At 36.3% G+C, this 13,794-nt stretch overlaps 1 protein-coding gene across 1 annotated transcript; it reads right to left on the minus strand.

Moving 5' to 3' along the window:
- Positions 1-7,147: 7,147 nt before the first annotated feature.
- LOC129280410 (uncharacterized) lies at positions 7,148-11,803 on the minus strand. The gene is made up of 2 exons (XM_054916435.2): positions 9,611-11,803; positions 7,148-7,399 (listed from the first exon to the last, which is right to left on the minus strand). The coding sequence occupies exons 1-2, from the start codon at positions 11,801-11,803 to the stop codon at positions 7,148-7,150; spliced, it is 2,445 nt and encodes an 814-aa protein (XP_054772410.2).
- Positions 11,804-13,794: the final 1,991 nt, after the last annotated feature.

A 13,794-nucleotide genomic window follows, 5' to 3' on the forward strand; every position in this document is an offset into this window, starting at 1 on the left:
AAGAGTTGGTTTACAGGCACAAACCTCTAAACATCTTAAACTTGTTATTTGTAAAGACACTTGAGATATAGCATCTATTAAAAAAGTTCTCACATGTTTGCTGATCAATGGAGTCAATCTTACAATGTATGTACATTCTCCAGATAAATGTACAAGCATATATCAAGAAATCCATTTGTATTTTAAATTTAGGAGCAATATCAATTGATAAAATCCTGATTACCCTGAGAACCCATAAATAAAATATGTATTCCGAAGGCTTACCGTTCACAGATTATTTTGAAAGGGAAAACATTTTTTTTATCCCACTGCCCACCTTAAAGGACAAGTCCACCCCAACAAAAAGCTTATTTGAATCAAAAGAGAAAAATCCAGTAAGCATAACACTGAAAAGTTCATCAAAATCGGTTGTAAAATAAGAAAGTTATGGCATTTTTAACTTTTGCTTAATTTCACATAATAGTTATATGCACATCCTGGTCGGTATGCAAATGAGCAGACTGATGACGCCATCCACTCACTATTCTGTATTTTATTATATATATGAAAAATTCTTATTTTCTTCTCATAATTGTTCCTCTCAGAACATGTGAAATTAGCATTGTGTACTATATGGTTCAGTCAAGTTGGTCCTCATTGTCAAATCTGTAAAAATGGGGAACATCATTGACTGTATCATTTGCATGGCACTGAGTTGTGCATGTCACTGTCTTGTGAAAAATAAGCAAAACTTCAAAATGTCATAACTATCTTAATTAACATCCAATTTTGATAACATTTTCAGCTTTATGCTACTTTGATTTTCTCTATTCATTAAAATCAACATTTTTCTGAGGTGGACTTGACCTTTTTTAAGTATGCTTCTTTAAATCATCACATGTATTAAGAAAGGTACAATACTAATAAGTGTACTAACCGTACGCTAATAAATGATTAAAAGACTCTGACTAAAATTACAAATATAAAATGTTGGAAACAAATATGCTGCACCAAATAAAATGGATTTATTTAATAATCCCATATATCTGAATATTGCATGTTTTATTTATTGTTCTGGGCTCTCTTTTAGAGCTAAAAATTAGTAAACATCAATACATTATTATGACCAATAATTAATCTATCAGAATTATTGGTTCGAGTTTGCTGTCGTACAGAAATGTGAATTTTGAGGTGATCTCCCCATTTTTCTCGCCTGCATAGCAAAGCGAGACTTATGGCGCTGCTTTTCGACGACGGCGGTGGCGGCGTCGTCAACATTGAAATCTTTACCAAGGTTAAGTTTTTGAAATGTCATCATAACTTAGAAAATGGACCTAGTTCATGAAAGTCGGACATAAGGGTAATCAAGTAATACTGAACATCCTGCCTGAGTTTCAGGTCACATGACCAAGGTCAAAGGTCACTGTGATTGGATATTCTGAAGCTAATTACTGGTCATTTTAGGACCTAAAACATGATTTCAATCATTTTTATTTTCAGCTGGTCAGCCAGATTATTTCAAATCAATGATGCCATCTCCTGATCAAGATGAAAACAAAACAAATGAGAAATGAAATGCTTTTGGTCAAGCAACAAAATTTCCTTACAGTGGATTCACCTGTGGGGTGAAAATCTGTGACGAAGAGTGTCTGTTTCTCTCACTCTGTACAAATTGCCACAATACACATTAAAATTGGTAGGATCCTCACTGGAGTATCAAGACCCCATCTTACAAAGAGTTGTGATCGATCAGACAACTATGGAAAGCCGGTGCTGCTGTGTGTTTCTGTTAACGCATGCATTGGCCTGACAAATCAGAGTGCTCGTTCTTGTTTCCTTCGAGACCTCTGTTCTGCACATATGCTATGTCATGATTTGTTTACATTGATGGGTTTCCACAGTTGAAATTGGTCAAATTGTCACAGTTATTTGTGAGAAGGGGCCGCAAAAGCCCTGTACATTTATCTTCTATTTTCTTCATTTGATTTCGTGTCTGTATCTTGGTCTTGGAAAAAAGGTAAAAAAAAACTACCTGTTCTTACCTTTCAACTATTGTATTCATTTCATGGAATAACTATAGGCTTCATTTAACACTATAAGAATGCAGTACATGCTACGTGAAATAAATTAATCATCATCATCACAAGTGTTCATTAATCTGCCTATCTTTTAGGAAGGGTTTTATAATCTTACATTAAAAGGTACTTACAAATAATTTACCAACGTATATAGTGCTATATCCTATTGTAAAGAAATTGTTGTTAAAAACTGCAAAATCGTAAAATAGCCTTTAAAATGGACATAAGCTTTTTGACACTCATCAGAGTAAAATCATGTGAATGGCCAGAACACTAGAATAAAACAATATATAATAGAACTGAAATAAACAATGGATGCTAAACGACAAGCCGTGATTGGCTGTCAAGATAAACAAATTAGGCTTGGTAACAGCTGTTATTTGAAGCAAAGCAAGTCAAAGGGTTCTTACAAACTCTTATTGCGGCACAGGGTTTAGTTTATTCATGCGATTTTACTCCACCTTTACTTTTGTCACAGTGCGCCAAATTGACGCCTGTTACCATGGTTATTTTATTCATGAGTCCACTGTTTGAAGAGTGGACTCATGAATAAAACAGTGGATTCATACGCACTAAATTAAGCATAATTTATGCACGAAATCTGCATAAACCATGGACTCAACCATGGGTTTTCAAAACCACCTTTGTGAATTCGGGCCTTAGTGTGTCCATTTTTAAGTCTATTTCCATTTATTGTATTGTTACCTAAAGAAATTCTTTATTTGTTGTGCTTATGAATGCATTTGTACAATGACATTGGAAAAAAACCTGAATCTGAAAATATGACAAAAAAAATATCTCTCTTGTTCTGTATTCTTTAGTGTGTATTTGATGAAAACAAGGGATCTGGACAAGATGTTTGAAAGAAATTGAATTGTCTTAATGTATTCCAAGTATGTTTTTTTTCTTTCTCTTCATCCAGAATCCAATATGTTTGATACATTTATTTTCAGCAATGTAATGTATGCACTCTTACTTTTTTTCTCCAAAAGTTATTTTGTTCAATTGCAGTGTATATAGCAACTTTTAAAAACTGCATTATGAATGTGTTTTCTCTACATTTTTTTTAAGTTAAGTCCTATAGAGATATATGAATTATTTCATTTTCATCTTTGAAATCATTCTTATCTTTACACTTTATTTCTAATTTAGGCAACATTGGCAGGGCCTGACCTTATCTTTTTTCTTAGGGAGCCAGCCGGGCTCCTCAAGCACTTTTTTAGGGAGCCCGCAAGGGTTTTAAGGAGCCCAAGTTTGTCACATTTTTTTTTGCATAATACCAGTCATTAACTATTTCAAAAATGAAAACGCATTATCACAATACGTTTTTTTTTTTTAATATTCATTAGCACCAGGTGTATTTATTCAGGGTAAATCAGATTTTAAGCGTATTTTGACTCCCCAACAGCCTTACACACCGGTATACAACTTCACAAACACACTGGCCTTTTTTTTTCATTTTTAATGACACCCCCCCTCCAAAAAAAAGATAAATAAACAAAACTGAAATAAAATAAATAAACAAGATGAATACATACATATATAAATATAGGGAGAGAGTCTGAGCTACTAATAATAAATTATGAAAGATCTAGAACTTATTTGTTAAATTTTTTTTTTCATGCTCAGAATCATGGGTGTAAGTTAGTGCGTGTTTGTGTGGGTGTGACTGTGAGGTGGACTTGGATCTACATGTATAAGTAAAGGAAATTTATTAATTATGTAATTTCTACTCTATAATATCCTTTTCATATCAGTACAAAACCACACAGGACAAGTGTGGGCACATGTTCGTACGTGTACCCTAACTTTTCCTGCAGTTCTTTGAAAAATGCAGATCTCCACGGAAATTGCATTTCTCTATGAGGGAGTCTAAATTTGGTGAAAAAGTATTCATTAATAACTTAAATATACATCACAATGAAGAAATCATCCAACTTTATCGGTTGTTTGAAAAAATAGACCTGAAATGTAAACTATCTGAAACAGAAAATCACCATCATTGAGGCCTTTACTGACCAAATCATCCCCCAGAGCTCTGGCAGAGACAGAGAGCTCAGACCTGCTCAAGTGTCAGTGCGTGCGTAAGTAAAATCCGGCGGCCTCCTAAAATCAGATGGTGCCTTGTTTGATGATTTACTGTCCGATATTTACCCCTTCCTTAGAACACAATGAAACAAATGATTTTTCAGTATAATTCACAACCGAAGTAAATTATTTTGGATGTTAATAATAGGCTATGTTTTGCGAGGGCTCAGAGCCGAAGTCTACACAATGACGGACTCACCAATGCGAGGTTATAATTAGAATTCTGGGATTTATCTCATGTGCAATTCGAACTCCTTTTTCACAGAATCGTGATATTCTTAGGGGAAATGTGTGCATTAGAAATTACACACGGGGGTAATAATAATGGAACTGTTTTTGTGGCTGGTATTAGAAAAAAGTTAGGGAGCCCGCCGGGCTTTTTCAATTACTTTCTAAGGAGCCCGCAGAGGTTTTAGGGAGCCATTTGCCACCGGGCTCCCGCTAAAATCGAGCCCTGATTGGTTTATGTATACATATAAATTCATGTATTTACAACTTTCTAAACTATCATTTCTATTCGTTTAAATATCAGTTATATTCAAGTATCACTGTTAGTCCTAAAAAATTACAGTACTAAATTAATACTTTATCATAAAGTATATGACATGATCACACTAAAACATTTGTAAATTATTTGTGACTTGCCACTCCAAAACCAGCAATGAGTCACCAAGGAATGTTTTCTGAAAGTAGTGAAAACAATTATTTGGCTTTTAATATCTGAAAGAGGAACCTTTTCCTTCCCACTCTAAGAATTTGAAATTGTAAAGTTTAATAGAAGATGAGATACAGAAGGAAATTTTACATGATTTTTCCCAGCCAGCTTGGAAGTTTTATAGAGATTGCAGTGTACATATCTCATGCTTAAGTAGTCTACAAACTTCAATTTCAGACCTTCTTTTCTCGTTATTATTTGAATCTTTCTTTGAATTTTGTCTTCATTCAAGTAGGGGAAGGCAGGAAAAGTTGAGCCTTTTTTCTTGCTTTTTTCATGTAAGAATTTATATGATTCGTAATCTTATAGAAATAAGTACCTTGCTTTAAAATTTGGTTCTTGGGAAATCTTTTTTTACCTACATATGTACCCCCACAACGGTAGTTACTGTCACCTTTGAAGAAAAAAGTCAAATGGCTCAACTTACCCAACTCATGGGGTAAGTTGAACCACCTTTTGGGGCAAGTTGAGCCACAAAAACTATGTACAAAATGTACGGGATAAGAACCAGCATGACATTTTTGTTTATTTAAAGTCTTTTCACTTGCTAATTCTCTATAAATACTAAAAGTGAAAAAAACTGTCCTGTGACTTTGGTCCTTTCTGCCTGCACATCAATGGCATTTCAATTTGTTTTATATACATTACCATATGAATTACCAAGGCTCAACCTACCCCAGTCCAAACTTGTGATATTTTCACATCAACACATTTTTTATGCACCCATCATGTAAAACACTTTGACAAGGGTGAGGATCCATACCTGGGCTAACAATATTGTTTTCATGCCTTTATTATATTTAAAGATGCATGTGCGTAAAAATGCTTCTCTATTTCACACCTCTTTTTACGTTTTTGACTGAAACTTGTATTTTTCCCTCTAAAAATCATTTATTGTTTCAATGTTGAAAACAACTTGTCATGCGGAATCTTCTCTCCCCTTATTCTTCCCTGTTATGCATAGTGAATAAAGATACAATGCAGCTTGAAAGAGCAGTTAGTAAATAGCGTCACACTGATTTATTGGTGGTTCTGATACTGGTTATGATGTGAATTAAAAGTCCACCCCAGAAAAATGTTGATTTGAATAAACAGAGAAAAATCAAACTAGCAAAACGCTGAAAATTTCATCAAAATCGGATGTAAAATAAGAAAGTTATGACATATTAAAAATTTTGCTTATTTTTCACAAAAAAGTGATATGCACATCTCAAATGAGAGTTGATGATGTCCCTCACTCACTATTTCTTTTGTTTTTTATTGCTTGTATTAAACAATAATTCATTTTTATAGATCTGACAATAAAGTACCAACTTGACTGAATCATAAGGTATTAAACAATGCCAATTCCACATGTTCAGGGAGGAATTAATCGTTGTTTCATTTGACATGAGGAGAAAAATAGAATATTTCATATTTCATATAATAAAATACAAAAGAAATAGTGGATGACGTCATCAGTCTCCTCATTTGCATACTGACCAGGATGTACATATAAATATTTTGTGAAATTAAGCAAAACTTTAAAATGTCATAACTTTCTTATTTTACATCTGATTTTAATGAAATTTTCAGTGTTATACTTGTTGGATTTTTCTATTTTTATTTAAATCAACCTTTGTTGGGGTGGACTTGTCCTTTAATTTTGATCGTGTGGAACATTTTGTGGATCTGCTGTTCCATCAAAACAACAAGTACATATGAATTTGTGTGAACTTGGTGCATGCGTAGCAAGAATGATTTCCCCAAATATGAGAAATTTGAAGCTCTCTATCATTGGACTAAACACCACCGCACACATTATGACTGCTCTGCAATTTAATTTTGGAACAAAATGTATTTTGCTTATTTTCTTGTAATATGAATGAATTTAAGATAATTTGAGATTCAAACTAACTGTAAGAATACTAATATATATATATGTATATTGCAAGCCTTTAGTATGGAGTAAAAGCTTAAAGGACAAGTCAATCCCCAAAAAATATATATTTTGAATAAAAAGAGAAAAATCCATAAAGCATAACACTGAAAATTTCATCAAAATCACAATATCTCTATTTATTCAAATCAACAATTTACTGGAGTGGACTTGACCTTCAATTACCTTTTATTCTAAAAAGGAGGTTAAATATTCATAGATTTTAAGAAAAAAAGTTGTACAATGATATGAAACCTTACACAGTAAGATGTTCCATGTCTTAATATTCGCATCAAATGTTGCAACATTTAATTTCGAAATTGGGTTCCAAACCTATTGTTAGGTGTGCGATGGCCTTTAGCACTGTGGCTACTTCTCAGCCCGGGTGGTACCGGTACTGGTGCTCTTTGTATTATTATCACTAGTACTGGAGGTGAGCTCCTTCTGCATTCCCAGTTTCACCTTCCACAAGGTGATGATTCGCTTGCTGTATCCAAAAGCAAGGAGGATGAAGACACCCTGCAATGAGTTGACTGCAGTGAAGAGGTACCAGAGTTCTGGGACGTTGGCATATTCACAGATGAAGGCCAGGATCCATGTAAAACCCATCACACCAGACAACTATGGAGAGAAAATCAGAGCCCCGTCTTACAAAGAGTTGTGATTGATCCGATCAATCGCAACTATGGAAAGCCAGCAACGTCAACATATAAAAACACATGTTTCTTCAAATATTTTTGTAAAAATGATGTGTATTCATACATTCACTGTTTTTCTGGATAATTCAATGCTTGTTTTCAAAAGACATTGAGTAAATTTTCTGAAGAAACATTTATGACATTGATGGGTTTTCATATACCTGAAATTGATCGGGGGCCCGTTGCAGAAAGAGTTGCAATCAATCGCAACTCTAACACTCATGCGCAACTTGATTTTCAACCAATCAACAGTGCGCATTTGGGACTTGCGAATGATTTTTTGACTTTCGTTTAAACGCAACTCTTTCTGCAACGGGCCCACGTAACTCTTTGTTGATGGGGCATCAAACAGAAAGTTGTAATTTTCATCAACTGAGATAGAACAAATTAACAGAATAATAGTGATAATGAGAATGAACATTGGGTTTAAAAAGTGCCTTTTCTAGACGATATGATACAAAGTGCCGTTTGAGGCCTAAAACGATGTTTTTTAACAGGTCGAGTGAGGTGATGTTTTGCAGAGTTTGAGGGAGTTTGTTCCAAAGAAACAGGGTTGTCCAATTACACTGCAAAACCTACGGTGTTGATTTAACACCAGCCCGGAATCTATATCCGTCTATGGCGCGCCGTTTGACCAATAATTCAGATAAACACTGTTTATTGCCGATAAACAGTGTTTATCGCCGAAAAACACTGTTTATCGAGCGATAAACACTGTTTATCAAGCGATAAACACTGTTTATCGAGAAAAACTATGTTTATCGACTGAAAAACACAGTTTCTCTCGATAAACAGTGTTTATCGGCGATAAACAGTGTTTTTCGGCGATAAACACTGTTTATCGAGAGAAACTGTGTTTTTCAGTCGATAAACATAGTTTCTCTCGATAAACAGTGTTTATCGCTTGATAAACAGTGTTTATCGCTCGATAAACAGTGTTTTTCGGCGATAAACACTTTTTATCGGCGATAAACAGTGTTTATCTGAATTATTGGTCAAACGGCGCGCCTATTTGTTATTCCAAAATGTAACTATTACATACACTACGATGTTCAGAAGTTCAAAAATGAAAAATATGTACATTTCTTTTATAAGCCACGGTTCTTTGTTCTGAAGGTGCGATAAGAATGATAGAATACTAGGTTTGATATTCCAAAGGTATGTTAATCCAACAATGAATTAAGGAGATGGTCTGGGCTGAAAATATTTATATCTTAATACATAGAGTAGAATTCACTGAGGAAAATGCCGAAAATTTCTTCAAAATCGGATGACAAATAGTAAAGTTATTGAAGTTTAAAGTTTAGCAATATTTTGTGAAAACAGTCGTCATGAATATTCATTAGGTGGGCTGATGATTTCACGTCTCCACTTTCCGTTTTCTTATGTTATATAAAATCATATTTTTTCATTATTTCATACTTGTGTGAATAATATGTCTCCCTTATAATGAAATAGGTTGCAGCAATAAATATATAATGCACTAAATCAGATGTCAATCCACTTTTTCTAGTTCTTGGAGGAAAAGAAATGAATAAACCTATTTTCATATGATAAAAAAAAAAACAAGTGGATATGTGACATTATCAGCCCACCTAATGATTATTCATGACGACTGTTTTCACAAAATATTGCTAAACTTTGAAATTGAATAACTTTGTTATTTGTTATCTGATTTTGATGAAATTTTCGGCATTTTGCTCAGTGAATTCTACTCTATTTCTTTAATTATAAATACTTTCAGCCCGGACCATCGCTTTAAGGTTACTCTGTTACTTGGAAAATGAAGTATGGTTTGTTCGTCTGAAAATGAAATAGGGTTGTTAGTCTGAAAACAACTAAAACTATACAAACCTCACTTCATCTTCAGACTATCGAACCTTCAGAATAACAAAGATAATTTCGTTTTCGGATGAAACAACATTAGGAATAACAAGCCTTCATCTTAACAAACCTTTGGACTAGTACATTTCCAAAATATCAAGCCTTCAGAGTATTTGAACTTTTGAATCACTACTGGCGATTGATGGCCCATATAACTTTTTTTAATAATTGGAGATAACATATGAGAGAATAGGGTATATTTAAAAGTACAAGCAGACATTGTAAATTGTGTACATTGTGAAATACTAACCTTGATGTACAGTGATAACTCTTCTTTGGCTTTAGCAAGTGCTGGTCGCTTCTTAAGTGCTTTCTCTGAGGCCCTCTTGGTAAGTCTAATTCCAACCACTGTGTCTATGAACAAGATCGCATTCAGGAACAGAAGTACTAACAGAGGCACACCAAAGGCATACAGATTTGCATCGCCACTGGACAACCAACAAAGCTCATCATTGCCGTAGCTGAATCGCAGATTAGTACAGCCACAAAGGTCAATGACCAGACAAGCACCTACGATCAAAGCTGGTACGCCCCATGCATAGAGGGAGTACCAAACGTAGAATCTTTGAGATTTACTGGCAATTCTAATCTTGGCACGGGTGCCAAATGTGCGATTTAGATCTATGGCAAGGGCATTCATCCAGAAGAAGATAGCGAGCCAGAAGAAATGGGTAATGGCTGCCACTGCTTTACAGAAGCCACCATGTTCCGTGCTCACTCCACTCACAAACACTAATAAAAATGTGAGTAAGAGGGCAACAGAGAGGGTAAGGACCGATTTCCCAGCCAAGTTAAGAAGTTCAGGAAAGATGGCATAAGTTGTTATGATGATCAGTACTGAAACAACAGACAGTGCATTTCCTATGGTGTTCATAATGTCCAGGCCAGGAGGTAAATTACGTTCTTCATAGGCAGGAACTTTTAGGCAGTAAAGAGCTGAACCATCTTGACCTATTTGAAACTCGTCATCTAACAGGACTGTGTCCTTGCCGGTGAAATGGAGAAATACTTGTGACTGATTTTTCACAATCTCAAACTGACTCGCATCTAGTTTGACATATGTGTCGCAAGCAAGTCTGGTGGTGTTGCCTGTGCAAACGTCACCGATGCTGGAGACACTCATGATATAATCTGCCCTTTCTCTGGTAAAGTTAATTCGGAATGGTAGCAGGGTGGGTTTGCCATAATCTGAAAATGTCCAGGAGTTGTGGGACTCACAGTCCCATCCTGCAGGAACACCAATAAGCATTTCTATCATTGACATGTTCCCGAATGAAGGCATATACAAAGTGGACGTTACATTGGTTATGATACCTGCAGTACCCTGATAGAACTCTAAAGACGTTTGGGGTAGTGTAGTAAAGTTCATTTCAGTGTCAAAGCACACTTGACATATTGACTGACGAGAGTCATTTTCCGAATCACCAGTGGGTATACAGGAAATTTCAGGCACCGACACAACGGAAGGGGACGTCAGTGTGTCCAGTGGCGACTGAATGAGGACATTATTTACCGTTGCCAGAAGGTAGTCAGTGTCCAGTGATGTCATATTCACTTCATCCTGGAGAGAATAGAACGTAACGCACAGCCCTCCTCTCTCATCTACCGGTAGACGTTCACACTGCTTTGTTGTCGTGTTGTATTCAAATCCTGTGAAGCAAAAGAGCAATTGACATTTGCTTGACGGTGGGTCAAAGGCTTCATTCTCGGCACATGCCAATTCCTGGTTTCTGTTGATAAAGTTAAAGAATTCTGCAAATGCAGTCCCCACACCGGCTAGGTATACGCCATCATGTATGATTGAATTGCACAAATCCAAATAGTCTGCACATACGTCAATGCCATTGCAATAAGCACAGTGTAGATTCTGGTAGATGGTACCATTGTGTACTATAGGTGCAAGGTATGATGGACACTTCGTAGGTTCTGAAGAACACGAAGTCACATCTACTCCAGGATAACAATGCCGAGCGTACATATCATTTGGTATATCTTCTGACGGCCTGAGTTGTTTAGAGCAGTATTTTTGTATCAGTTCTTTTTCTGTGTATTGGGTTGGTTTTTCATTCGAATCACTACTACTTCTATGCGAACTACTGCTTTCACTCGTACTACTGCTACGAACAATACCATCATCAACATCATCACAGTACCATTTCCAACTCCAAAACTCGATACCGGTAGAAATGTCGTGACACAATGCACAATACAAATTTCTAAAGTGACCGATGCTTTCAACAGTAACGGGTGTGTACAATTCTTCGTCGGGTTCCTGCGGGTTCTCACACTTGGTGCGGATTACGCTATGGGCAAGGACATACGAGGGGCACTTAGAAATCATCTGGTAGTGAGAAAGGATGGTACTATTGCCTCCATAGTAGTAATCAACACCAGAAACGGAAGCACATGAGAGATACGGGAAAAAGTCTTCTTCCCAAGCCATCCTCTCAGGTATGGAGTCATAAACAGAGTCAGGGTATATATTTCGTGTGTTCAACGTTCCAGCAGCAGACATATCTTCGGCATCCTTGCAACACTCGTTATAAAGAGCACACTGGGAATCGCATTTACATGGGCGATATGACCAGCGAAATGCACACGAGAAAGGAACGTTACGATGTCCACATGTTGGATCGAGCACGTTGTACTGGTGTCCTTCAGTGCACGTCAATGGATCTGTATGGTAATGAATCCAGAAGACATTCTATGAAGAATTTATCTTGTTTATTACAGGGAACTCTGCCTAAGTTGAATCTTTTGAGACCACGGAAATGAAATCTGTTTGACGAAGGAGAACTTTGACTTGTAAGAGGGAGAAAGAGGTATATATTTAGGGGCGGGTTCAGCTTCCGCCAATGGGGGAGTTTTGTTACCCATATATCGCGTATAAGTTGCGATCGAGCAAAAATTTCAACATTTTTATTACAAAAATCCAATTGTGATAGATTTTGACATAACATTTGGAAAATAATGTCATATTTCAACCTTGATCTGTTTTCCTTTTCTCTTTTCTTTTCTTGGTCGTGAAAAATTGGAGGGAGCTCGGGGGAGGCAAAACGCTCATGTCCTATAACAGTCAATTTTTAGCTTTATTCTTATAAAACAACATAAAATGTGTAATAATCTCATAAGCCCTATTTAAATAGTGTGTACGCGAAGAGCGAGCTAAAAAAAAATGGAATTTTATGTATTGTTCTGAAAATTGAACATTCTGAGTAAAGTTTGTGAACCTTAACAAGATGCGTATGTAACTAGATAATTACTGCGAACGCAAAGCGCGAGCAGACATTTTTAATATGCGTTCTGGCCTGATCGAAAAGGGACCTGTTAAGGACGTTTTGCAGTTAGTCATTAAGACGATTATATTTCAACGATTAAATTATGCGGTGCAAAGCGCGAGCTGAAAATTTTTGACATTCCGACCTAAAAAATTGACTAAGCACTTATTTGTAATTATTAACGGTATATAAAGGTATATGCCAAACATTTGGTGCGAGCGGAAAAATTAGATTTCTGACCTTAAAACGGGACACTCGTAAATCATGAAAGGATGGGCACTCTTCGCCGGGTCAGCCGTATCCCTTGCGTTCAGCATAACGGCAAAGACAATAACTGCAGCCTCCGCCTAGATTAAAGGCTGGACCAAATCGCATACATTCGTAATTCCGTAGCTTCGTTATTCCCAAGGTTCGGATATTCCGAAGGTTCGGATATTCCGAAGGTTCGTTAGTCCGAAAACGAAATGAGGTTCATAATTCCGAAGGTTCGTTAGTCCGAAAACGAAGTGAGGTTCGTAATTCCGAAGGTTCGTTAATCCGAAAAAGAAATGAGGTTCGTAATTCCGAAGGTTCGTTAGTCCGAAAACTAAATGATTAACTAACCTTATTTCGTTTTCGGACTATAACGAACCTTCGGATCAGCGAACCTTATTTCGTTTTCGGATTAACGAACCTTCGGAACATCGAACCTTATTTCGTTTTCGGATTATCGAACCTTCGGAATAACGCCACAAATGTTCGGATTAACGAACCCTTTTACGTTTTCGGATTAACGAACATCGAGGTATAGGCAATTTACGTGTTTCGGAATTACGAAGTGTAACCGGACCAAATACATAGCATTTCTCGGTAATATTTTGGTAATTTAACTTCGACCATATCACGGGAAATTGCATTAAAATATTAAATTACCACCAAATGTGGTGGTGGCGCTATCCATCGATATCCGATGATTTCCGCCAGGCTAAGTGAGAGGGATTCCACCCTCCCTCCCCTGTACAGTTCTCGTCATTCGATTTTGCTAATGTGTGTGAGATATATATTCACCGAGGAAAGGCGTTGTGGCCGGAGTATTAAAATCTTTTGAGTATTTTGTTTAATAAAACATCGTTTGTACTCGTGTTTGTGTTTTCCTTTCATGGATGAGGGTGTTAGT

Source organism: Lytechinus pictus, chromosome 6 (genome assembly GCF_037042905.1).
Source record: "Lytechinus pictus isolate F3 Inbred chromosome 6, Lp3.0, whole genome shotgun sequence".
In the NCBI taxonomy this organism is placed as follows: Eukaryota; Metazoa; Echinodermata; class Echinoidea; order Temnopleuroida; family Toxopneustidae; genus Lytechinus; species Lytechinus pictus.